The sequence below is a fragment of the Elgaria multicarinata genome, chromosome 18 (assembly GCF_023053635.1).
Source record: "Elgaria multicarinata webbii isolate HBS135686 ecotype San Diego chromosome 18, rElgMul1.1.pri, whole genome shotgun sequence".
Classification (NCBI taxonomy): Eukaryota; Metazoa; Chordata; class Lepidosauria; order Squamata; family Anguidae; genus Elgaria; species Elgaria multicarinata.
Genome location: NC_086188.1, coordinates 10,851,354 through 10,878,543, shown reverse-complemented (window position 1 = coordinate 10,878,543; position 27,190 = coordinate 10,851,354). Strand labels below are relative to the sequence as shown.

Here is a 27,190-nt window from a genome sequence, read left to right as displayed (position 1 = left end):
ATTTTGCCCCCTGCTGTTTACCAACTTCCATTGGTGCAAATGCAAACCGCAGCTGCATGATTATTACCCCCACAGGGTACAAACAGATACCACCACTACCCCTGCTAAGAGCACGCTCTGGATTCAACCCCCTAACCTTGCTCCTGCTAGTTACAATTCATCCCAGCATAGTGGGGGACTGTGTGACCCGGAAGCCTGCTCCGTCTGCTGCTAACTGTGGATAGGGCAACTTTGGGACTAAGTTCTCCTTCTTATGGAGAACTTATGGAGAACTTACGGAGAATCCTGAAACCAGGCCCGGCCTGGGCAGTCCTTCCTGAAGAGGATGATTCTCTGACAGCCTTTCATAGTATCATAGAATAGCAGAGTTGGAAGGGGCCTACAAGGCCATTGAGTCCAACCCGCTGCTCAATGCAGGAATCCACCCTAAAGCATCCCTGACAGATGGTTGTCCAGCTGCCTCTTGAGTGACTCTAGTGTGGGAGAGCCCACCACCTCCCTAGGTAACGTCAAGAAGGTCATAGGAGTCCTCAATGTCGAGGTCTCCGTCCTTGATTCTTTCCCCTCTCCCTGACGGGGATTTAAATTGGGCCTGGTTTGACACCACTATTAGCCCACGCTTGTGGTACTCCATGAATCACTCTAAGGAAGACCTCCCTGCACACACGCACACACACACACACACACACACCAAAGACAGCTTGAAGATACACCCTTTTTCAAGGCGTTTCAACTGTGCCGGCCATGTGGTGTTTGTGTGTGTGTGTAAGAAATAAGAAGCCGCCTGGAAGACTTTGAACCAAATTATCCTGGCTGCATGGCTAAGATAAACAGATGGGTGAACAAACGCCGGCTGTGCTGTGAGCGGAGCACGTCCCCATGGCAACCGTCATCACTTCCTGCATTCAAAATGCGCTCCGCATAATGCCATGAAGTCTGAAAGGGAGCAGGTGGGAAATCTCCCCCCCCTCGCTTCTCCCACAAAGCCTGCCGCGTGGAGTGTGCTAGCACAGCGCTTGTATTGGCTGGCCTGGTTTAAACTGGACGTGTGCAATGCCAAATGCCGATGTCCTGACATAGGACCATAGAGGACGGCCTTCTCCAGGGTCAGGTGATGGGCCCATCCAGTGCTGTTTGCTCTACCCTGGCTTGGCACCCTCCATACGTGTTGGACTGCAGCATGGCCATGCTGTCAGGGAATCATGGGAGTCGCAGTCCAACCATCTGGAGGCCACCAGGCGGGAAAGTCCGGTTTATGCTGACTGCCAGCCACTCTCCATTTTCCCAGACAAGAGTCTTTCCCTTCCTGGAGATGCCGGGGTTCGAACCTGGGACCTGCTGCCTCCCAAGCAAGCGCTCTACCACTGAGCTATGGGACCTCCGCTAAAGTCGTATTGATCTGACTGCATTCTTCCTTCCAAATGGATGCCAACGCTGCAGGAACATAGGAAGCTGTTTATTTAAGCTCTGAGCGTTTTTGCATTCCGCTCTAGAAGCGTTTGCTCTGACTAGCACCGGTTTTTCCAGGTTTGCAGGCAGGGGCTGTTCCTAGGCTGGCCTGGCAACAGATTGAACTGGGACCGTCTGCATTTGGGATGTCATAGAAAAACAGAACGGATTCCTATGAGTTCAGGTTTCTATGAATCTGATCTGTGGATTCTGCAGCAGAATGGCTTTTTTTTTAATTATGTGGATTCTGCAGACTGGTTTTTTTACATGGGGGAGGGATTTGCTATAATTTGCATTAACTAAAGCGCATTCTCACGTTAGTGTGCATGTGCATTAGCGCTAATGCACACTAATGCAAATGCACATTACTTAATGCGGATTAGCACAAGTAGAATGAAATACACTGTAGCAACAACCGCATGCCTGTAATCTCCTATGAAGCCGTGCTTGAAGGTTCCCGCCTGCTTCCTAGAAGGCTCTGAAGACACTCTAGGAATGAAGCTTCTATGGCCGCGTGTCCTACTTTGCAGGGAAGAGTTCTCTATTTGAAGAGCTACCTAGTCCAGGTGAAATATAAAGAACCTTAGAGCATGATCCGATGCATGTTTAGAGCCTGTTCCTAGAACATTTTTCTCCTCCACAGTTGGGATTGGTTGGCGGCTGCAGTGTATGAGTTGTGTGCGAATGTGAAAGCACCTATGCGCATGAACACACATGTGCAACCCCTGACATTCCAGCAGACTCTAAACGCAGCCTTCAAGGCTAAAATGCTTGTGCATCCCCAAAAGAAAGGAACCTGACTGTTTACTTGTGTCTCTGGGGAATGCCCTGTTCTGTGGGCCCGAGATTTGCCAAAAGAGGAAATGCATTGATTTTATACTGTAGTTTAAAACTCGTAAATGTTTGGAGCGATTCTTATGCAGTATTTGATGATATTAATGGTTGTGAACCTTCCAGAGAGCATCGGCTATTGGGCAGTTTAGAAATGTAAAAATACAAATAATGAAGAAAGAAAGAAAGAAAGAAAGAAAGAAAGAAAGAAAGAAAGAAAGAAAGAAAGTTTTTTTTCTAATGAAGGTTTCGTTTTTAGTTATTTAAGGGGCATGGTGTGCTGCTTTTAGGGTTGTGGAATGAGTGGTTCACTTAAGATGATTTGTGACTGTAGATTTAAGGTGGTCGTTTGTCCTACTTTGCGGAGAAGAGTGTTTGAAGGTCTGTCTAGGTACAGTTGAAATATGAAGAACCTTAGAGAGCAATCTTATGCATATTTAGAGAGAAGAATGTCCTACAATTCCCAGCATTGGGAGTTTTAGATGACGCTGGGAGTTTTAGGACTTTCTTCTGTCTAAACATGCATAAGATTGTGCCGTTAAGAAAGGAATGACTTGAAGTTACGCGTCCACCGTTAAGACCACCTGGACAGCGGCCTGAGCTGCAGGAACACCTGGTCACTTTCTTCCCCATTATGATGAGATGGATTGTTTCTCTATTTAAATTACAGCTCCTCTTTCTAAATTATTTTATTTATTTATTTTATTTTATTTACAATATTTATATACAGCTCCCCATTGAAAATTTCAGAGCGTTGTACAAGATAAAATAAAAACAGAATAAAACTCTTTAAAATAGATTTTAAAAGAAGCAAAATGTACAGTGAACCGTGGCTGGTCATTAAGCAAAAGCTTCCTGGAATAATGATGTTTTCAGGAGGCACCGAAAGGAAGACAAAGTTGGCACCTGCCTGATCTCCAGAGGCAGGGAATTCCATAGGAGGGGAGCCACCATGCTGAAGGCTCTTCCCCTGGTGGACTCCAATCAGAGGATGGGTCTACGTGGAACCACCAGTAGCATGCCCTCAGATGACCTCAGTGACTGGGCAGGTTGGTAGGGAAGAAGGCTCTGGTATCCTGGTCCTAAGTTGTTTAGGGCTTGTGCATCTATGCATTAAAAAATCAGCACAGGCCAATTTGATGCAAATCTGTATCCTCGTTTATCCACTTTTGGCAATGCGTTTCTCCTTTTTTGGTGGGTTCGTAAATGGACGCCCTATCTCAACAGGGAGAAACACACACACACACACACAAACACTGGAAAATTGGATGCCCTGCTGCATTTGGGCCCCCTCCTGCTCATTCTACTGAGTGGGGCCCCAACATCTGCCCTAAAGTCCTACCCTGACAGCACCGCTCCATGGTACCAAAAGACAGGGCATAAATACTTGAATTTTTAAAAAAGGAGAAAGACAGGTAAAGTTGTAATTCTATACATCCGTACCTGGGAGTAAATCTCTTTTGATTTCACTAGGATTTAGAAGGGTAGGGTTGCATTGTAAATGACTTCAGCAGCTAGAATATTAAGTGTGCATAGGATCTTGGCTTGGGATTGTTGTTGTTTTAAAAATAAATAAATAAATAAATAAACAGGCCCAACCTCCTCCAATGACCGTAGCGATCTGCAATCCCTGCCCGTCACTTGGAGCTACAATGCGCTCTGTTGTAAAAACCTCTGGATTTCTCAGTGCCTACATTCTCTTTGTCCCCTGTTGCGCGGGGACTTGGCTCCGACTCCCGTAGCTGGAGTGAAAAACAGTTTGACTGGCTCTCCCAGGCTTTCTTGCAATAAGGAAAGGTAAGGGAATGCTGGCAGCTTATTTATGTATGTATGTATGTATGTATGTATGTATTTATTTATTTATTACATTTTTATACCGCCCAATAGCTGAAGCTCTCTGTGAGTGGTGCCAGATTTTCTGCCCACCCTCCTTCCCCCCCCCTTTTTTTTTTTGGTGGCTTAAAGAAAAACTAATATTTGAAACCCAACTTTGCTTGCTGGAAAAGCAGAAACAATCTCGTCGTTTCCATTCTGCTTCTCTGTCCTAGCAACTCCGGTGTGACCTTTCAGTTTGAGAGCCCTGACTTCAGCTAAATGGGCTCCAGCTTTTCTGCATAGTGGGCAAAATTGGTCTCTCTCTCTCTCTCTCTCTCTCTCTCTCTCTCTCTCTCTCTCTCTCTCTCTCTCTCTCTCTCTGTGTGTGTGTGTGTGTGTGTGTGTGTATGTGTTTGTCCCCCATCCTTTCTCTCTCTCTATTTATTTATTTATTACATTTTTATATCGCCCAATAGCCGAAGCTCCTCACAAAAATTTGTCTCTCTCTCTGTGTCTCTGTCTCTCTCTCTGTCTCTCTCTCTGTCTCTCTGTCTCTCTCTCTCTGTGTATTTGTTTCTCTTTCTGTATGTGTGTTTGTCTCTGTCTTTCTCCGAATTTGTGTCTCTTTCTGTATGTGTATTTCTCTCTCCCTTTTCTACTTGTCTCTTTTTCTTTATGTGTTTCTCTCTCTCTCTCTCTCTCTCTCTGTGTGTGTGTGTGTGTGTGTGCATGTATTTGTCCCTCTTCCTGTATGTATATTTGTCTCTCCTTTCTATTAGGTCTCTGTCTCTCTGTATTTGTTTCTTTCTATATGTGTATTTCTCTGTGTGTGTGTGTGTGTGTGTGTGTGTATTTGTCTCTCTTCCTGTATGTATATTTGTCTTTCTCTCTTTGCTATTTGTCTCTTTTTATGTATGTTTCTCCCTCTCCCCCTTCTCTTTCTGCGACTTCTGTAATGAACACCTCCTGGGGAGGGGACAGTTTTTGGCTCATCGTTGGGCAGCCTTCACAAATAAAGAGGGGAGGAGGAAGAAGCAAGGTTCCATGTGTATGTTTGTTTTGACCAAATCCCCCTTCAGCAAAATTCCTTCCCTGTCATCCGACTTTATATCACAGCGAATATTTTTCACGTTTTCAGCCCGTGCAAGTTGTGTGTCACTGCTACAGAACGGGCGTCTTTAACACCCTAAACCGAGTGTTTATAGGTCACGTTTCTATTCCAGGCTGTGGTGGCTATGGGCCAGGGGGAATACGGTGTGTTTATTAATGGAACCACAGGCTAACTATAGCAGGTTGTAACATGCGCTCCCAGGTTTGCGGACATCACTTCTGCCAAGTCGGGCAACCGGTACATCAAGCCCGGCTGCTCAGCGGCTGTCCAGGCTTTCAAATCGGAAATCTTTCCTATCACCTCCTAGCTGACTGTTTCACTGGAGACGTTGAGAACTGAATTTGGGATTTAGGCATGCGAAGGAAGCATATTAACGATTACTGTATATTGATATATTTTAAAAATATGCATCCCTGTTTTTTCCTCCCGTTAGCTCAGACTTTCCCAACCTGGTGTCCTTGGAATGTTTTGGACTACAAAGTACAAACCCTATCATCCCCAGCCAGCACAACGAGTAGTCCGAAACTTCCCAAGGGCGCAGGGTTGAAGAAGGCTGCCTTAGGATATGTCAAGAAGCACAACTCTGAACAATTCGCTTCCATCAAGTGGCACCCAGTGGCCATCCTGGGACATTAAGGCTTTTGCATCAAATCCCAGACTCTGACCAATGGCTGTTTTTTAAGGTGGAATCTTAGCGATAGCCCTACTCACAAGCAACCTGAAAGCTAACCCACAGAGATTATACTTCAGTGATGTACTGTAGCAGGAAGGGATGGAGCGTAGAGATTTCGGGTAGAATCATGACTAACAAGTCTGGCTCATTTCAACGGGTCTGCTCTAATTAAGACTTTAGTTTCATTTTAGCCATGCAATGCAATCCCCTGCGTATCTACTCAGACATAAGCCTCATTGACCAGGTTTGCATGATCACCACTCATTTAACCTTACTCCCAATGTGATCTAGAAGTAATTAAAAATACCATCATTTTCTCCACACCTTCTTTTAAAATTGACTCACGGATTTGACCGCTATTTACATGAGTTACCAGTAGCATCCTTTAGAAAGGCATTTCTGGCATTGCGTTTCCAAACTATACCTTTGCAATACTTTGTAAAATACCTGTAGAACAGAGGTACTGTATATGTGATGCTCAAGTAGTAGAAGACCTCTACCACTATTTATTATATTGCTCTCGGTATTCTGAACCTAGGACAAACTTTATTTTGAATCTTTTACAGGATATATCTAACAATGGTGATATAAGTTAAAGTTCTATATTTGCTCTCTGAAGCTGACAAATTTGTGACAGACAGAGCTGCGAGATTTGCAGTGACTGCCCAAAAGTTTTATTTTATTTTATTTTATTTATTACATTTTTATATTGCCCAATTATAGCTGAAGCTCTCTGGGCGGTTCACAAAAATTAAAATCATGAAGAGCATAAAAACAACCAACAATCTAAAAACAAATACAAAATACAATATAAAAAGCACATCCAGGATAAAACCTAGAAGAAGATTCATAGAAGTCAGTAGGGTGAACTGTAATGATGAAATTTAACATGCAGTTCTAATGTATCAGTAGTATTAACTTTTATACATTTATGGACCTTTTAATGTAAATTCTTAGTGTCTCTTTATTTTAATTCTTTGTATTAAAACTAACTTTTACATATTTGTGGGCACCTTTTAAAGAAAACCTTTTTAGTATCTTTTTTGTATTTTACTTCTTTGTATCGTAAAGTTTTTGTGTGCTTACCTATGCATTTGTAAAGTTGATATGACCATGACGGTTGAAACAACAAATAAACAAATCACTTATTTAACTCACGGTGGGCTACAGTATGTGCCAGGCAGCCTTTGAATATTCAGTTTCTCAAAGCCTTTGAGGGTTAAATTTGCTTAAAGTTGCACATAGTTTTAATTGTTTTTATTGCTTTAAAATCTTCTACTGGCTTTAGCTGTGTACATTATTTATTGTTTTGCACTGTTTATTTATTTATTTATTTATCATACTTATACCCCGCTCCTCAGCCAAAAAAGGCTCTCGGAGCGGCTTACACTTAGCAAAAAAGACAGTCCCTGCCCTCAGGCTTACAATCTAATAAAGACATGACACACAAGGAAAAGGAGTCAAGGAGGGAGGGAGGGAGGGAGGGAGGGAGGAGAGAGAGAGAGAGAGTCCAGCAGGAGCAGGCCCCGATGTTACTTCTGCCTGCTCCTGTCCCCTCGGTCCTTCTTCTTCCCCACAGGGCCAAGATGGCAGTTTGCCCTGTGGGGGGGGGGGAAGAGTCCAGCAGGAGCAGACCCCGATGTTACTTCTGCCTGCTCCTGTCCCCTCGGTCCTTCTTCCCCACAGGGCCAAGATGGCAGTTTGCCCTGTGGGGGGGGGGGAAGAGTCCAGCAGGAGCAGGCCCCGATGTTACTTCTGCCTGCTCCTGTCCCCTCGGTCCTTCTTCCCCACAGGGCCAAGATGGCAGTTTGCCCTGTGGGGGGGGGGGGAAGAGTCCAGCAGGAGCAGGCCCCGATGTTACTTCTGCCTGCTCCTGTCCCCTCGGTCCTTCTTCTTCCCCACAGGGCCAAGATGGCAGTTTGCCCTGGGGGGGGGGGGGAAGAGTCCAGCAGGAGCAGACCCCGATGTTACTTCTGCCTGCTCCTGTCCCCTCGGTCCTTCTTCCCCACAGGGCCAAGATGGCAGTTTGCCCTGGGGGGGGGGGGGAAGAGTCCAGCAGGAGCAGGCCCCGATGTTACTTCTGCCTGCTCCTGTCCCCTCGGTCCTTCTTCTTCCCCACAGGGCCAAGATGGCAGTTTGCCCTGGGGGGGGGGGAAGAGTCCAGCAGGAGCAGACCCCGATGTTACTTCTGCCTGCTCCTGTCCCCTCGGTCCTTCTTCCCCACAGGGCCAAGATGGCAGTTTGCCCTGTGGGGGGGGGGAAGAGTCCAGCAGGAGCAGGCCCCGATGTTACTTCTGCCTGCTCCTGTCCCCTCGGTCCTTCTTCTTCCCCACAGGGCCAAGATGGCAGTTTGCCCTGTGGGGGGGGGGGGGAAGAGTCCAGCAGGAGCAGGCCCCGATGTTACTTCTGTTTGAATTGGTTTTATCAGTACGCCAGCCTGAGATCCCAATGATATAGGGCAGGATACAAATGTTTTAATATAAATAAATTAAATAAATAAATAAATAAATACGCTGCAACTGTGACTTGTTGGGTTGTCCAAACCCAGCAAGGGTGGGTTGTTGGTGTGGTTAATAAACCACCCAGAACCCATGGGCTGTTTTTGGATTGTGGGTAGTTTGTTGAACCAGGTGCTCTAATGGGAAATGCACAAGCAGGAAAGGAGAGCAACAGCACCCATGTTCCCCAGCAACTGGTGCACACAGGCTTACTGTCTCTGATACTGGAGGTAGCACGTAGCCAACAAGGCTAGTAGCCATTGATAGCCTTCTCCTCCAGGAGTTTGTCTAACCCCGTTTTAAAGCCACCCAAGTTGGCGGCCCTCACTACATCTTGCGGCAGCAGGTTTCCACCATTGGCTGTGCCAAAAAGGACTCCTCAAGGCACATTTCACAATGTTCACAATATATCAGAAACGCCACCGTTTTATACTGATTCAATTCATTGATCCATGAAGTTCCGGATTGTCCACGCTGGCTGTTAGTAGCCCTTCAGGATTTTGAGCAGGATTGTTTCCTAGCCCTACCTGGAGTTGCCGGGGATTGAACTCCGTTTCTCTCCAGATGTTTGGCATTGCAACACCCACCATTCCTGATCATTGGCCATGCTGGCCTCGGATGATGGGAGTTGTAGTCCAAAACATCTGGAGGGATGGCAGCCATCTCTAACCTACATTTAATGCCTCTACATTTAATAGAAGAAGGTCTCTAAAGGGCTCCTCGAAGGATGACTTGAATCCCCCAAGCTGAAGGTCATGGAGGAGCGGCGGCCAGATTGATAGCTGGAACAGGGAGGTTTGAGCATATAACACCGATTCAGGCCCGCTTGCATTGGCTGCCTATATGTTTCCGAGCCCAATTCAAGGTGCTGGTCTTAACCTATAAAGCCCTACATGGCTTGGGACCACAATACCTGATGGAACGCCCCTCCCGACATGAACCTACCCGTACACTGCGCTCAACATCTAAGGTCCTCCTCCGAGTGCCTACTCCAAGGGAAGCTCGGAGGATGGCAACAAGGGAGAGGGCCTTTTCAGTGGTGGCCCCCCGACTGTGGAATGATCTCCCCGATGAGGCTCGCCTGGCGCCAACATTGTTATCTTTTCGGCGCCAGGTCAAGACTTTTCTCTTCTCCCAGGCATTTTAACAGCATTTAACAACGTTAAGTTTGTTTTTAATGGACCCCAGAACTGTTTTTAAATGGATACTGTTGTTTTTATACTGTTTTTATGTTTTTAAATTTTTTGTATACTTTTAATGTTTACTATTTTTAATTGTTGTAAACCGCCCAGAGAGCTTCGGCTGTGGGGCGTTATATAAATGCAATTAAATAAATAAATAATAAAATTCTGTTCTGAGGGACCTTGAGACAGATTGGGAGGATCCTGGATCCTCGGGGCAAGAGGGCCATTGACCCTCCCCTTCAAGACATAGTTACCCCCCTCTCAGACCCCAGGCAGTGCAGGGATCGAAAACTGCTGGCCCTTCTGCATCTGGCAGCCGGGACTCCTCATGAGTAAAGGTATACTTGTGCTCTGTTCATGGGAAGATCATTTCTCAGGCTTGCAGGCCGTTGAGCAACTTGGCACTCTCCAGAGGTTTTGAACCATAGTGCCCATCGTCCCTGCCCATTGGTTTTGCTAGCTGGACTGATGGAAGCTGTAGCCCAGAACACCAGGAGGGCACCAGGTTGCCTCCCCCTCCCCAAGAGGCTGCCTGTATATCTATCCTTCTTTGAGACCTTGGTTTAGGCACATTCTACCTTAAGACCTGGACAGGAGGACGACTCTTTCCCTGTGTGTGTGTCTGGTGCCACCTTAACCAACAGCCTTCTTTTGTCTCTCATTGCAGATGCTGGAAAACTGGATACTGACCATCGTTGTGTCTGTAGGTGTGGGCTCGGTTCTTTTTATGGTAGCCCTGTTTGTGCTGGTCAGGAACAACGCCCACGCCACCATCTTCTGGAACGAAATCGTCCTAGAGAAGATCACCAACTTCGTCATGGATCAGAGCAAAGAGCAGAGGATCTTGAACTCTGTGACCTACAATGCCATCAAAGGGGACCCCGAGAGCGTCTTGGACTGCATCGACAAGTACTGCTCCCAGAAAGAGTGGGCCATGAACGTGGGGGATGAGAAAGGTAAATCACCGTTGCCTGGAACTTCGTCGGGTTATAAACGAGACGCCACGTTCAGTGCGTTTCGTGTAGCTGAAGCTAACTTTTAAAAAATCGTTAGGATGGGTGTGCAGGGCACCAGTCTGGATCAGGGCCACTGGGTGGGGGTGGGGGTGTTAAACCTTCCCACCCAGTTGCTTTCCCCTTGTCCCTCCGCCCACCCCACCCCACCCCACCTTGGGGTCAGAAAAAAAGCAACAACCTCAGTTAATGCCAATGGAGTTTTTCTCTCTTTCTTTCTTTCTTTCTTTCTTTCTTTCGTTCGTTCGTTCGTTCTTTCTTTCTTTCTTTCTTTCTTTCTTTCTTTCTTTCTTTCTTTCTGCCCCTTGGGGGAGGGAATTTTAAGAGGGGAAAGCAGCTGGGTGGGAAGGTTTTAACTCCCTTACCCACAAGTGGTGCTCTTAATCCCGATCAGGGCCATGCATGCTTAACACTAAAATCAAATAAAAAGTTAGGGTCAGCTGCACAATATGCATTTAATGTAATGTGGAGCTTAAGCCCTTAAACTTGTCGACGGTGCAATTGGAGCAAGTGCCACCACCAGGTCTGGCAGGGATGCCGCCATGTACTTCGGAGATTTGAGGGGGACGCCCCTAAGACACCCATCCGCATAAAATGCGCATATACCTCTATGTATGCGACTTCGGAAATACTAGGAAGGATTCCGGTTTCACAGAAGCCAAAGCTAGCCGGTTCATTCCCCATTCAAATCACACCAAATTAAATAATTTAATTGACTTGCATCCAACACACACACACACACACACACACTTCCCCAAATCACTAGTTCCTCTTTAACTACTGTTGATTTGCGACGGCTGTGAACGAACATGAAAAAATGTACACAAAAAGAGTGGCGGGAAAGTTTAGATTGGGGTGGTGGTGGTGGTGGGGGAAAGCTTCCAGTGGAAGGGTTTTCTCAAAGCTTTCGTACTATTCAGGGCGTACTAACTCTCTCCTCCCCGACACGCACCCCTTGAAAATTGCCCCTTGCATGGCAATTAAGGTGTGGGGAAAACCTTCCATTGACACCAATGGAAAAGCTCCAGGCCCCTGGTAAATAGCGTCGGGGGGGGGGGGGCAGGACAACGCCCCTGATGTGTGGCGATGGCTGCTGGCTCAGATCAGCTTCGTATCTGAAACTACTTGCTAATCGCCATAGGCGACAAGGGATTCCATGCAGGCGAGCGAGCGGACTTGGCAGAAGAGGGGTGGAAGGATCCGTCCTCCGCCACCTGTTGTATTTCTGTGCTGGGCCACTGAGTCTGCCCATGTTGAAATGTATCAGTGCTGTTCATCTCCGAGAACTCCAAATCCTAGTTTATCCACTGAAGGCCAAACTAGCTGAAATGAGGGAGGGAATGCTACAAAAGCGGCAATTGGACCTCCCTGGTGTCGTTTTCTTTGCTTAAAAGCAGTGGGCGACGGGCAAATTGAGATTGGAGCGAGGGTGCCGGGATGCGCTGTCCTTTCCTCTCCTCCCGTCATTTCAGTTCATGAACCACAATCTCTCCCTGCCGCACCTGCTGCTATTAGCTTAGCTGAAGGGGGAAAGATGGTTATCTGGGTTGTGTCTGTCTGCGTTTTTGTGTGTGTGTGCCTAGCAGGGCTATCAGCAGATAAAAGGGACAATTTCAACTTTGGAACGAAGCATTGTAGAGAATTGTTCTCCTTTCCCCCCCCCTGCACCAGAAATTCCCTTTTCTATACAACAGTTAAAGCTGCTGGAGCCCTGACTAGCATGACCAGAAACAAAAGAGGGCAGGGCTCCTGTAGCTTTAACAGTTGGATAGAAAAGGGAATTTCAGCAGGTGTCACTTGTGTGCATGCAGCACCTGGTGAAATTCCCTCTTTATCAGAGCAGTTAAAGCCGCAGGAGCCCTGCCCTCTTTTGTTTCTGGTCCTGCAGCTTTAACTGTTGCATAGAAAAGGGAATTTCAGCCGGTGTCATTTGTATGCATGCAGCACCTGGTGGAATTCCCTCTTCATCACAACCATTAAAGCTACAGGAGCCCGGCCCTCTTGTGATGAAGAGGGAATTTCACTAGGTACTGCATGCATACAAAGGACACCTGCTGCAGCTCCCTTTTCTATGCAACAGTTAAACCTGCAGGACCAGAAACAAAAGAGGGCAGGGCTCCTGTGGCTTTAACTGCTCTGATAAAGAGGGAATTTCACCAGGTGCTGCATGCACACAAGTGACACCTGCTGAAATTCCCTTTTCTATCCAACTGTTAAAGCTACAGGAGCGCTGCCCTCTTTTGTTTCTGGTCATGCTAGTCAGGGCTCCAGCAGCTTTAACTGTTGTATAGAAAAGGGAATTTCAGCAGGTGTCATTTGTATGCATGCAGCACCTGGTGAAATTCCCTCGTCATCACAACAGCTGAAGCTGCAGGAGCCCTGCCCTCTTGTTGTGATGAAGAGAAAATTTCACCAGGTGCTGCATGCATATAAAGGACACCTGCTGAAATCCCCTTTTCTATCCAGCTGTTAAAGATACAGGAGCCCTGGCCTCCTTTCCATAGGGTCACCCTAAATAACAGACACCTGAGTCAACCAGACAGACACAGAGTTGTGCACCTGCTTACATCTTTCTTGTTGAAATCAACGGGACTTGTAGGCACCCAACTTCAGCTGGATAACGATGGGTATTATCTGAAACTGGACCTATTTCGGTTTTGGCGTTTTGATACGCCATAACTTAAGGATGCAAAAGACAATATATGACTATATTTTTTAAAAAAATGGGGGGAAAGTTCATTCTCTCCAGAAAACGGAGCAGTGCTACTGAACGGCCATTTGATTTATTGGTGCCTATGACAAATCTTGATAAAATAGTTAAGAGCAGAGACACCACACTGACAACAAAGGTCCGCATAGTTAAAGCAATGGTATTCCCCGTAGTAACCTATGGCTGCGAGAGCTGGACCATAAGGAAGGCTGAGCGAAGGAAGATAGATGCTTTTGAACTGTGGTGTTGGAGGAAAATGCTGAGAGTGCCTTGGACTGCAAGAAGATCCAACCAGTCCATACTCCAGGAAATAAAGGCAGACTGCTCACTTGAGGGAATGGTAGTAAAGGCAAAACTGAAGTACTTTGGCCACATAATGAGAAGACAGGAGACCCTGGAGAAGAGGCTGATGCTAGGGAAAGTGGAAGGCAATAGGAAGAGGGGCCGACCAAGGGCAAGATGGAGGGATGATAGTCTGGAGGTGACAGACTTGACCTTGGGGGAGCTGGGGGTGGCGACGGCCGACAGAAAGCTCTGGCGTGGGCTGGTCCATGAAGTCACGAAGAGTCGGAAGCAACTGAACGAATAAACAACAAACAACAATCACTCCCTCTAGTAGTGAATGCAGGTAGTCCCAGCCACCAGGAGTGGAGGCAAAAGGGTAGGATTAAGAAACACAAGAGAGGAATGGAACCCTGAGGTTTGCGGAAGTACCCCAAGAACCTTTCGAACACCAAAACAATGGCCAGTTAGAACTGAGCTTGCTAAGTAGCCATAAAATGTTGAGTGTCCATTGGAAAACTTCCGGGTGGCGATAGAATAGCGTGGAGCTGTGGTTTCCGTAGTGGTGCCCACAAACGCCTGTCTTCCGGCACCCCCTGGCGTGTTATTTTATTTATTAAGATTTTTGTTGTTGAATTAAAGACACCCGTGGGTGTCTTTAAATGCACTGTCTTTATTTGGGTTCAAAAGAATGGTTTTGGAGCTCAGACTTTCTGCTGCCTCGTATGTAGGTTCATGGGCTTCTTTTAGTTTCACCAGTTTGCCCACTAGAAAGTGAAGGTTTGTGACTGGCCATGGCCACCATGGTAGCCAATTTACGAATGGGCGTGTCCTCCCTCCCATGGTAGCCATTTTGTGACAGTGCCCACAAGACACTCTCAACATTCCAGAGGTGCCCAACAGACCCAAAAAGGTCAGGGAGCCCTAGAATAGACTCTTCTGGAAGAGGACATAGCTGGCTCGTGGGAATCCTATATAAGAGTGCTTCTATTAGGGAGCGAGGCTATACTGCAAAGCTTTGTTGCAGGTCCAACTTGGGACCGTGGTGATGCTGGTAATGAGCACGTTCTCTCTCTCCAGACCTCTCTATTGGAACTCTCTATTGATGTTAGCCGCATTGCCATCTGGACCCCACATGATTAGAGGGTGCATATGGAGCCAGAGCCTATAGAGAAATTCAGTCAAAGTTTAGTTTAAGGAATGAGGCTAGGACACGTCTTTTGCATAACAAACCTACTTTTCATTCTTTAAAACGTAAATCAGCTCTTCTCAAATAGTTAAGCGTGATAACAAATCAAGCATGCATAAACAACACGTAACTCTGACCCATGTGGTTTTAAACCGTCTTACGTTTTCCCAACAAAGCATAAAGTTACACATTGTCTTGTATTTTATTGTTCCAATACATCATGAATGCATTTTGAGCGAAAAGACATTGGGGTGGATCTAGGCTAAATTAGTCGTAATTTTAATGGGGTTTAAGTTAGTCGTGACTAATGTGACCTACTTATTTTCAGTGGGACAAAAGCAGCTTTCCTAAGCTTGGTACCATTCAGATGCGTTGGACTACAGTTCCCATCGCCAGCCCACTGTCCAGGAATGCTGGGAAGGCACCAGGTTGGGGAACAATGGACTAAAACATAGAATCGTAGAATAGTAGAGTTGGAGGGGTCCTTTAAGGCCATCAAGTCCAACCCCCTGCTCCATGCAGGAATCCACCCTCAAAGATGGTTGTCCAGCTGCCTCTTGAATGCCTCTAGGGTGGGAGAGCCCACAACTTCCCTAGGTAACTGGTCCCATTGTTGTACTGCTTGAATCTTAGAATCATAGAATCATAGAACAGTAGAGTTGGAAGGGGCCAAAAAGGCCATCGAGTCCAACCCCCTGCTCAGCGCAGGAATCCACCCTAAAGCATGCCTGACAGATGGTTGTCCAGCTGCCTCTTGAATGCCTCTAGGGTGGGAGAGCCCACCACCTCCCTAGGTAACTGGTTCCATTGTCATACTGCTTTAACAGTCAGGAAGTTTTTTTGACTAAGGGTGCAACCTTACGCATGTTTAGACAGAAAAAAGCCTCACAACTCCCGGTGTTCCCCAGTCAGCCGGTGAATGCTGGGAGTTGTAGGACTTTTTTTCTGTCTGAATATGCATAAGGTTGCGCCTTAAGCTGCTTGAAAGCTCTTGGCCAGCTAATCAGTTTTCCACTCCTGTTGGTTTAGTTCTGAAGTCCACCACCTTCTCTCTCCCCCATCTTCCTTTTTTGGTCCAGGTTTGATCCTAGATAAGATTGTAGAAGAGACGGATCCATCTGTCGTGTTGGAGCTTGGGACTTATTGTGGCTACTCAACCGTCAGGATCGCTCGGCTTCTGAAACCGAAGGCTCGACTTCTCACCATTGAAAACAATGCTGAGTTTGTACCCATCGCGAAAGAAATTATCGAGATTGCTGGACTCAGTGATAAGGTACTGTCTGTTAATAATAATAATAATAATAATAATAATAATAATAATAATAATAGCCTCTTCCTATGGATCGAGACGGAGAACAACATTAAATGCAACAATACAGTACATAAAACTGGTTAAAAGAGCATATACAACTGATACAATATTAAAATAACAATCACAACATCTTAAAATTCTTAGGTTTAAAATTCATCTGGGTAGGTCTGCCGGTTGAAAGAGAGTTTTAAAAGGAGGGTATTTTGTCAGGAGCATGTGTGGGGTTTTTTAGGGGTTTTTTTACTGGTTCCCTGAAACCCCCCCCCCCAACACACACACCTTTCATGCTCAGGTAGCTGAGCAAATGCTTCAGAAATGGGTGACCCATCCACCCTGGTTTGATATTTGGGTTGGGGTGAACAATTAAGAGCAAAGTGGAGGGAAGTTTGTTTAGGGAGGGGAGTTCTTTTTTCTTTACTTCAAGAGTTGTAAAGTTTCTTGTAGCTTCCCTCCTCCATGACACCGCCCAAGGCTTTACGTCGTGGCTGCTTACATTAGTGGTTGCTACACCTGCTGCTCTTTTTGCAAAGCTCTGACCCCTTTCTATGTCGGGTGACCCTGGGAAAACGGCATTTCCCAACGTTCCAGGTGTCCCTAGGAAAACTACATTTCCCAACGTTCCGGGTGCCCCTGGGAAAACTACATTTCCCAACGTTCCGGGTGTCCCTAGGAAAACTACATTTCCCAACGTTCCGGGTGCCCCTGGGAAAACTACATTTCCCAACGTTCCGGGTGTCCCTAGGAAAACTACATTTCCCAACGTTCCGGGTGCCCCTGGGAAAACTACATTTCCCAACGTTCCAGGTGCCCCTGGGAAAACTGCATTTCCCAACGTTCCGGGTGTCCCTGGGAAAACTGCATTTCCCAACGTTCCGGGTGTCCCTGGGAAAACTGCATTTCCCAACGTTCCAGGTGCCCCTGGGTAAACTGCATTTCCCAACGTTCCAGGTGTCCCTGGGAAAACTGCATTTCCCAATGTTCCGGGTGTCCCTGGGAAAACTACATTTCGCAACGTTCCAGGTGCCCCTGGGAAAACTACATTTCCTGACGTTCCAGGTGCCCCTGGGAAAACTACATTTCCCAACGTTCCAGGTGCCCCTGGGAAAACTGCATTTCCCAACGTTCCGGGTGTCCCTGGGAAAACTGCATTTCCCAACGTTCCAGGTGCCCCTGGGAAAACTGCATTTCCCAACGTTCCAGGTGTCCCTGGGAAAACTGCATTTCCCAACGTTCCGGGTGCCCCTGGGAAAACTACATTTCCCAACGTTCCAGGTGCCCCTGGGAAAACTGCATTTCCGAATGTTATTTATTTAGCGATATTTATGACTTGCTGACATTAAAGACATTTCTTAAGGCATGTACAAAAAACAGGCCTTTATACTGAGGCCCAGATTACCTTCCAGGGAATGCTTATTGGTAAAGGTATTTTTCAGTAAGCAGCAAAAATCCAGAAGGGTTATCACCTGCCTAATTTGTAGTGCCGGGAAGTTCCGGAGAGTGGGAACTATGATACAAAAGGCCTCATTCTGAGCCATGATGGACCGGGCACCTGGAAACTTGGTACTACTAGGAAGGTATCTCCTGATGAGTGCAGCGACCATGTAGGCTGGTAGATCTAAGTGCCATTTTAATTTTCCCAGTCGATCTTTGGGGAAATTATATGTCCTAATGTGCCTGATGCTAGTGGGGGGTAGGGAGAAAGGACAGAGATAGGAGAAGGTGGGGAAATAGAGGGAGATCCCTCCCTCCCTGCCCTTACCTTTGTGGATGTCAAAATTTGCTACCCATGGGGGGAATGAAGGATTTCCTCTTTGGCTCGGATTAAAATGATTATATTCCCATTGAGATCAACAAAGCCAAGCTTGTAACCTCAGTCTCATTATAGCTTTTAAGCTTCTGTGACCAGAAATAAGGAATCTGGATGAGGCACCAGGACTTAGTCAAACATAGAAGACCTCCTCTTTTTTTTTTTTTTAACCAAACTTAAGAATTTATTAATAATAACCATGAACACACTATGAGTCCCTGAGTTATCTCGACTCCTAAACAGCGGTTCAACCGTTCCTGCAGGGCCCTGCACACTGCCCAGGTAAACTTCCTATGCCGCTCCTGAAATGCTGTTCACTGTGGCAGGCTGCCCAATTCCCTGCTCCTCACAGCCATTCTGTCCCTCGTTGTTTTCTCCTTCATTTCTTCCCCAAAATCCCTTGGAAACCTTCCTCCTCTCCTCTTTCCTCCTCCTCCCTTCTTTTCCCTTTTTTCTCCCTCTCCCAACTGCTTCCAGCTGCCACACCCTTCTGTCCCCCTCCTTCCGTTCCAATGGCAACCCATGTCACACTTCCGTCATGCTCTCGAGGTAGCATTGCTGTGGGGCATTGTGGGAAATTAAAATGGCAGTTGGACCCTAGCTGGCCAGTGCTCCTCAGACTGGATTGTGGGTTAAAAGAGAGAGCACAAATAGGTGCCATGTGGTGGGCCCAGCTATGGTGCTGAGGCCTGGGCAGTTGCCTGAGGATGCTGCTGTTATTGCTATTGTTATTGTGAGGGTGGTGGTTTGGCCATGTGCCATTTTTGCTACCTACAATCATGAACACACGAGTGAGGCAGATATAGATTTGAACACCAGGGCTTGCCGCGGTTGTGTCTAGACTGGCCCTGAGCAACACTGGCTGAGTTGTGTTTGCGGTTCTTTCGTTTTTGTTTGCCCTTCACTCTGCGGCAGCGGAAAACAGCGTCGGCTTTTTAAAGTTCGTTCTTTTTCCATTTGGTTTCCTTTGGGCTACAATGTTTTGATTTGAGGTTTTAAGCCAAGCCAGGCACTGTGTCCTGCCGGAGATTTCCCCTGTCGCTGGCAGGAGAGTTTTCTTTACCAGAAGCAAGGTCATCCATTTTATAATTACACAGAGAGAAAATGCTTTGGGAAGAAATAAGGGAGCCAATATATTATCTACGCACAGAGAGAGACAGGCGTACACATACACACAGAGAGAAACACACACACACACACATACAGACATACACACAATCAGAGAGAGAGAGAGATACACACAGAGAAATGGGGGGGACACACAGCCACACAGAAATGGGAACACACACACACACACACACAGAGAAATGGACACACACATACAGAGAGAGAGAAATGTGTGTGGGGACAAACAGAAATGGACACACATATACACACACAGAGAGAAATGGAGAGATAGACACACAGGGAGAATCAGAGAGATAGACACAACATACAGAAATGGAGAGAGATAGACAGAAACAAAGAGAGATAAACACACACACAGAAAGAGAGAGACACAGAGACACACACATATATACACACACAGAAACAGAGAGTGACATGCTCAGAAACTTGAGTAATTCTAATTCCTGTCAACATGGTTTGGTGTTGTGGTTGTCATCTGTTTTGCTCCAAGGCAATTGCCTTTGCCGTGACCAGGGCTGGCTCCAGATTTGATGGGGCGCCCCCTTCCTTCCTTCATGGAGGGCCCCCGACAGGTTTCTCTGGCATCGGTGGTGGGCAGCAGCCCTGTTCTGTGCCGCACTGGCTGGCTGTGGGCCGCCTTCTGAGTTCCACACATTGGCCTGGGTGACACTACATAGGGGGGGCATTGTAGGAACTTAAAATGGCAGGTAGACCCAGCAGCTTGCTGCTGCTCAGAGCATTGGGTTAGGAAAAATATTAAATGTTGGGGTGGGGGGCATTAGGACAGGCATGCAGCGTGGGCCACCAGAGGGCATTGGGTTCCCAAGCGCCGCCCAAGGATGTCTGGTGCGGACGCTGGCCCTGCCGGTAACACAAATGGGTTTCCCTTTCAGGTGACCATCATCGAAGGCCATTCGATGGACGTTATCCCCCTGCTGAAGTCAAACTATATGGTGGACACGTTAGATTTTGTCTTTCTGGACCACTGGAAAGAAAGATACGCTCCAGACACTGTCCTGCTTGAAGTAAGTCGGAGCAATCCCTCTTTAGAAATTCTGGGCTGCTGCTGCTTGGGGGGTTCCCCCGCCTCTCCGTATGGGGCTTTTATTCCCTGCGTTTTTGATTCAGACTCCTGCAAAACTGTTGGCTTCCCCTGAGAGCTGCTGATTGGGTTCACCAGACTGGGGAGTGTTGGGGACGTTAGGAGTTGAGAAGGCACCAAGTCAGGGAGGCTGACGTATCTGATGAACACCTTTTGCTTTACTTTTCATTCATCTGCAGTGCACACACAGCACAGCGTGGTTGGTGGTACCCCAAGCTACCCTGAGCTGTGGTTATCACTTTGACTCTTGCTGGCAGCTTTATGGGGGCGGGGTTTTCTTGGGGGTACGGCCAGAGGTCAGGGTGTTAGGGCACATGCTTGGTATGCAGAAGGCCGAAGGGTCAACCGATGGCATCTTTAGGGATCTCGAGGAGCAGGGGCGTAGACTTGTAGGGGTGGCGAACTCTCTCACGTCCTCACGACCTTCTTCTGAGGCTCGGCCCAATGAGAGCTCGGCAGACGTCCACCCCGCTGCCAAAATCACAGACTTCCTCCTTTATGGCTGCCATTAATGCAGTGGGGGGGGGGAGTGTGCAATTTCTGGAGGATCCATTGTGCACACAACGGAGCTTCGGGAAATTGAACACTTTCCCCCACTGTGTTAATGACGACTGTAAAGGCCCCATTGATGCAGCTTGGGAGCGGGGGAGTGCGCAATTTTGGTAGTGGGGGGTGGACGGCTGTCGGGCCCCGGACTGGGTCCGGGGAGGTGGACACGGGGGAATTTGTTGGACCCCTGAACTCAGTTGGGCACTCGCTACATGCCTAGTAGACTTTTCAATTTCCCAGCGGGGGCGGGGGGAGGCTGCACCAAACCCTCTGCTGCGAATATGTAACCCAAAGCAGAACAGTCTTTGGGGGGGGGTACTGCCCCCCACCCCACCCCATGTCAGTAGATAACATCATTGCATCTTTAAATATATGGCAGAGCAACAAAAAGCATGCGTTTTACTGTTTAGCATGTTGTGTTTAATGATGCTGCATTCATTAATATACCACAAATGCCAGTTTGCTAGATAGGCAAACCTACTACAGTGGAATGCAGGAGGAAACTGAGAGCCCAAATGATCAGACGTTGCACTATTCAAAGTGTGTGTGTGGGGGGATCCTTTATTCCAAGAATGACTGCATTATCTAAGATGTTCAACAGGTAGCCCACTTGGATGACTTCTTTCCCTTGCTTTTCATTTGGACAAACTTCCCAGTTAAATTATCAAGAGAGATTTGCCTAGCAGCCCTGTAATAAGTCGGTTAAGGGCACAACCCTAGGCATGCTTAGACAGAAAAAATAGTCCTAGAACTCCCAACACTCCCCAGCCAGTCGTGCTGGGAGTTGTAGGACTTTTATCTGTCTAAACATGCATAGGGTAACGCCCCGAGTCTTTCTTGCCCTGTAGTAGATCTTAGGCGACCCTTTACTAGTTCCTTAGCACCAGGTTGGCGGAAGGCTGCCTTACAGGGACATAACAGCATGCTTGTTTTATTTATTTGTTTTTATTCCATTTTATATCCTGTTTGTTCCCTTTCTCCAAAGAGCTCAAAGTCGCAGGGTCTAGGCCTCCTCCCTCTTGCTTGTCCCAACTTGTTGTCCTGAGCCAAGGAATCCCTCCAGCTCGTCTGTCAGGAATTCTAGCAACAGGCTTTCCCATTTGACTCTGCAGTTAGGTAATGTGTGGCCCTACTACTACTCCCATCAGGCCTAGCCAGCACAGCCAATGGTGAGGACTGATGGGAATTGTAGGCCAAAACGTCTGGCCGGGGGGGGAACTCCGTTGCTCACTCCCCTGTGTTAAAGCTCTTGCCCTGAAGGCGGGTCATGGGAGAGACGCTATGGGATAGGGGAGAAGGGCAGCATTCAGCTGGCATCCTCCAAACACGCCACTAATTATTCTTAAAACAAATTGGGAAAGGCAGGGCAGGAAAATTGGGCTGGAGAAAAGAGCTAAGTGCAACTGAGCTAAGAATGGTCCTGGTTCCGTCAGAAGGTGAGTCTTGCCAACTCCACCAGGGTCCTGCAGTGGAGCCATCCTGTCCTGGGCTGTAGCAGAAATCAGATGGAAGACTCCCCTTGCGTCATTTATTTATTTATTTATTTAAGGATTTTTATGCCGCCATTCAGCCAAAAAAGGCTCTCACGGCGGCTTACAAAAGTATTTCTTGACAGTCCCTGCCCACAGGCTTACAATCTAAAAGACATGACACAAAAGGAAAGGGGACTGGGAAGGAGGAGGAGGGGGGAAAGGAAAGCAAATTCAGGCACTACAATCTTAGTTGTAAAGTTCAGCAGTTACAGATGACAGCAGGAGGGAGGGGGCTCTCAGCTGGAGCTGGATCCAGGCACGGTGGAGAGGTGCCTGGCTGCTGCTTCCTCCCTCACTGGTGGCCTCTCCAGAGACAGTTGGTAGCAAGAGGGAGGGGGCTCTCAGCTGGAGCTGGACCCAGGCACGGTGGAGAGGTGCCTGGCTGCAATTAATGGCAGCCCAGGGAGGGTGGAGAAACCTGGCGGGATCTTGAGCTCCGCCCACCCCCGCATGAGGCCTTGGAGAGCCATCGCCAGGTAGGTGGACCTGACCTGCATGTGCCCTTTTATCCTTTTCCTCCCGCTGCGGTAATGGCGGCTGCTATTATCGGAGCAGGGGGAAATGCACGATTTCCCCATGGCTGGGGAAATTCCGTATTTTCTTCCTCCACTGTAGCCCTGGGGAAATTGTGTTAGTTCCCCCCTGTGTCGATGGGGGTCTTAAAGGCCATATTAACAGGGCCTTTAAGGCCCCCATCAGCAGCGGGAGGGGGGAGAGGAGGAGGAGGAGGAAAAAGGTTTTTCCCTTCTACTCTAATAGCAGTCACCATTAGAGTAGAAAGGAAAAACCCTTCTTATCCTCATCCTCCCTGCTCTCCCCACACACATGGGGGCCTGAAAAGCCCTGTTAATAGGGCCTTTAAGACCCCCATTGGTGCGCGTGTGGGGAGGAACTAACACAATTTCCCCATGGCTGGGGAAATTCCTTATTTTCTCCCTCCACACCACCATTCGAGTAGAAGGGAAAAGCCATTCTTATCCTCCTCCCTGCCCTCTCCATGCCCACCGGGGGCTGAAACACGTCAATGGGCACAGCCTCCCCCCCCCAGAAAGTGCATAGATTCCCCCAGCCACGCCATTAGCATGGCCAGAGGAATCTGCGCACTTTCCGGAGGCCCAGAAAGTGTGGTTGCCTCCCTCCCCTCCATGCCTACTGTGGCCTTAAAACTCCTCTTGGATTAAGAGGGCCTTTAAGGCCATGATTGGCATGGAGGGGAGGGAGGCAAAGTGCGCTTTTGGGCGTCTTGGGAGCATGCACAATTCTTCCGGCACGCTAACTCCGTGTCGGGGGAATTGCGCACTTCCCTTAAAGTCCCGGACTGTGCGCATTGCTGAACGCTCGGCTGGGCTGGCTGCCCGAAACAGAGCTAACCAGGCAGTGCTTGGCGAACTTGTTGGGCAATGTGCACAGCAGTGGACAGGAAGTTCTCCGGATTTTTCAGATTTCAACTCCCACACTACTGACGGGCTTCTGGAAGTTAAAATCCGAAACATCTGAAGGATCTACCTTTTGCTCACCTGGAGTCTGCATGGTCTCTTTTAAAGCGCTTCCGAGTTGTTCTAATAGAAGACCAGGCCTTCCTCACAATGGCAGGAGCTGCCTGGCTAGAGCTAATATTAACCCCCTTCCTTTGTCTTCTCAGGAAAATGGCCTCTTGCGCAAGGGCTCCGTTCTTCTGGCTGACAACATAATCTTCCCAGGGGCTCCAGATTTCATCAAGTACGTCCGTAGCAGCGAGCACTTTGAGTGTACCAACTACCCTTCTCACCTGGAGTATATGAAAGTAGAAGATGCTATGGAGAAGGCTGTGTACCTGGGATAAGAGAGAGAGAGAGAGAGAGAGAGAGAGAGAGAGAGTTAACTAGCGTTCAGCCCCTGTTTGTATCTGTGAGCCCTTAGTCTTGTCACTGCTTGAACTTTAGCTTTCTGTAATTTGGGGCCTGTGATTGAAAAGCAAGCGTATTGCAGGAAGGCGACTTATAATACAAGGAAACTCATCTATAGGGGGAGCCTGTGTTTAGGTAGGCAGCCACGGAACAGCCCCACATGCCCCCAAGGGACCATGTTGTAGTCCTCTCATTTTGGTTCATGACTGGCTTCATGAATGGGAGGAAGAACTCACTTGCTGGCCTTTCTTTCTCTAAAAACGTTGGCTCCAGTTCCAAATGCAGATTCCGGGTCCAGGATCCTGTGTTGGATCTGGGATCTTCTTTCTGCAAGAGGTGCGGCTGCCTTATTTTGGGGGATCCTCCCCCTCCCCATTCTGCAGAGCCTCCTGGCCCTCTGTGAAGGATCTCAGGGGGCGGCGGGGGGGGAGGCGATGGCTGCCGTGGGAAGGACTGGGCAGGGAAGTCCACTTTTGCCCGCGCAATTCATCCAGCTCCAATCTGGATCCAACCCTTTTGTGTTTCTCAGCTAAACGAAACCAAACCGCTCTTTTGAGAAACCCCGTTGGGGATAGGTAGAGCGGCAGGGAGACAATACCTTTGCACGGGGTATTTTTTGGGGGAAACCACGTGGCAGGACTGTAACAATGACACCAACTCCCTTTGGCCCCGGCTGCCCCGGTCTGTTTTTATAGGAAGAAGCCAGATGGTGGAGGTAGCTCAGTGTTAAAATAACCAGGACAGCACGCAGCTGAAAACCACAATCTGTATAGAAAAAGGGCAATTTAAGCAAATGAGCATATGTTTGCATATTTTTGTACTGCTGGTTTCAGAAAGGGACAACCTTCCCGCCTCCAAATCCTCCCTCTGCTGGTTTCAAATGTGACGGATTTATCTATGTTCCAAACCAACTAATACCTTGCAACAGGGAAATGTTTGGTACATCCCAATTCACTGCCTGGGCCCACCCAACCCACACGTAGCTGCGGGCTCTCCTCTGCCTTCTATCCACTGGATCACTTACTGCTGAAGTGTTGAACTTCTTTTTCAGACCAAGGGCCAAATTCCACTTAAAAGCTGCTCCCTGGGGGCTGCATTCTAGTGGTGGTGGTGGGAGCAAAAGGGGCAGGTCAAAAACACCCCCAATGCCAACACCTTTTAGTTAAAAACTCTTAAATGAGCCTCGTTGGAGAGGCGTTTCAGCCTTTTAAAATGCGGGTGTGTGTGTGTGCACAGAAGCCAGAAAACTACCAGTGGCCGGGGGGTGGGGGGAAGGGACGTGGCCATCTGGGACAACTCAAACCCTGGGCCTGAGGTTTTGTACCCCTGATTTACTCAGCGCCCCATTTATCTACCTATTTCAAAGTCAAAACTTAGATTGGTTAGACGATTCACCCGAAAAGAGCCTCTGGTGGCAACCGGGTCACAAGATCCATATCAAACCAGTTTCACAACCCTAAGAAACCAGTTAGCCCTATCTTGCCTGGTGCCAGACGGTGCAATGAAGCCCTCAGGTAGAACCCTACGGAGCACCCCCTGGGAGGTTAGGCAGGCAAGGGGTGTGTGTGTGTGTGTTTGTGTGTGTGTGTGTTAGATTGAAGAGTATACTCACGGCCTTGCTTCCCTGACTTAACAACGGTGCAAAAGAAGAGTCCTCTTTCGACTGGTGCACCAAAACTGGGAGGTCACCAAGGCCTTGCTGGCATTGTTGTTTTCCTTCAGCCCCGCTTTTGTATTGTGCCTCGATCCCAAACAGCAGGCAGAGAGATTGGAGTGCACCCTCCTGGGCAGGTATCGGCAGATGCTTCTGGCATCACGGCCGGGAGAGTCGGGCCATTCCAGTTGATGAACTTGGCCGTGGGTTCTTCGCCGTTCAGCACAACTCCACCGCTGTTGAGGGGGAGACGGTCACTGAAAGGCGAGAGAGGCCAACAACACAGAGACTAATTGTGTCCGCCCTAAACTTGCAAGAACTCTCCTGCTCTGTACTCCCTGTCACAGGTCCAAAATCTATAAACATTCAGATTTATAAATAAAAGTAGGTTTTCCAAAGAGAACCATTTGTGTCATGGCTCGTGTTTGAGTTACTGATGCGCCTTTTAATTGACTACAATCCACATCATCCCTGACCCTCGGCCATGTTGCCTGATGCTGAGGGGAGCTGCAGTCTACAACTAGACCAAGTGGTCTATCTCTGCTCTACATTATTACAGACTCTTGTATATTATGTACTTGTCACCAGAGGCTGGCGGATCTGATTTAGGTGGGGCTGTGAATCTATTCTGGGTTTCAGCCAGAATCAGAACTCTAAAGGAGCTATAGTTTGGGGATGGGCTGCAGCACCTTGCATAGCTCCTATAGAGTTCTGACGGAAATCCAAAATGGATCCACAGCCCCACCAAAATCCGAGCTGCCAGCCTCCACTGGTTCTTACTTTCAATAACTTCTTCTAGTGTTCAAGTGAAACCGACCCGCCTGGAACTTAAACTCATTAGAGCCAGTTCTGCCCTTTGGGGCAGCAGAGACCATCTCCTTTGCTCTCTTCTGTGTAGCAGCTCCTCAAATATTTGAAGGAATACCTTCGGCCTACATTGAGTGCCACCTACGATGCAAATTTATTTATTTATTGCATTTTTACACCGCCCAATAGCTGAAGCTCTCTGGGTGGTTCACAAAATGCCATCTTTTAAGCTCAGAATTAGTACCTCTCTATGAGCCCGCTCACCCTCACTGTTCTCACAGCCCAGTTTTCATTGATCCGTTCCTATTTTTTCTTTGTCGAGAGAAAGATGTCAATGTGTAAAGCAGCTCTGATGGATTAAAAGCTCAAAATACTCACCCCGCTCCAAGCAGCGATGTGTGTGTTCCAAACAACTAATCCCACACAATCCTAATTAAGATCAATTAGCCAAATGAGAAATATTGGCCAGGCCCAGTAGTTAATGATCTGTTAACACAAGAGCAAAAGATTGAGGTCATTTGCAGTTTCTTGACCATTTCTCATTTATTCAAGAATTACTTCGTTTGTTTGTTTAATGAACTGCATCAAAAAATACGAGAGGGAAAGAAATGAATGGGTGGGCAGACTATTCTTGTTTGTGAGCCAAAGAAGGCAGAAA

At 47.8% G+C, this 27,190-nt stretch overlaps 1 protein-coding gene across 5 annotated transcripts in view; it reads left to right on the top strand.

The window, feature by feature from the left end:
• Positions 1-26,128, top strand: part of COMT (catechol-O-methyltransferase) — a 52,562-nt gene extending 26,434 nt beyond the window's left edge. For 4 of the 5 annotated variants that reach the window (XM_063144410.1, XM_063144412.1, XM_063144409.1 and 1 more), the window contains exons 2-5: positions 10,229-10,517; positions 15,835-16,028; positions 19,896-20,027; positions 23,828-26,128. In XM_063144410.1, coding sequence (XP_063000480.1) covers positions 10,229-10,517; positions 15,835-16,028; positions 19,896-20,027; positions 23,828-24,007 — 795 coding nt within the window. In that variant the 3' untranslated portion in view covers positions 24,008-26,128. Of the gene's footprint in view, positions 1-3,986; positions 4,078-10,228; positions 10,518-15,834; positions 16,029-19,895; positions 20,028-23,827 lie in introns of those variants that run through there. The other variant, XM_063144411.1, reaches the window with a different exon arrangement.
• The last annotated feature ends 1,062 nt before the right edge of the window (positions 26,129-27,190 follow it).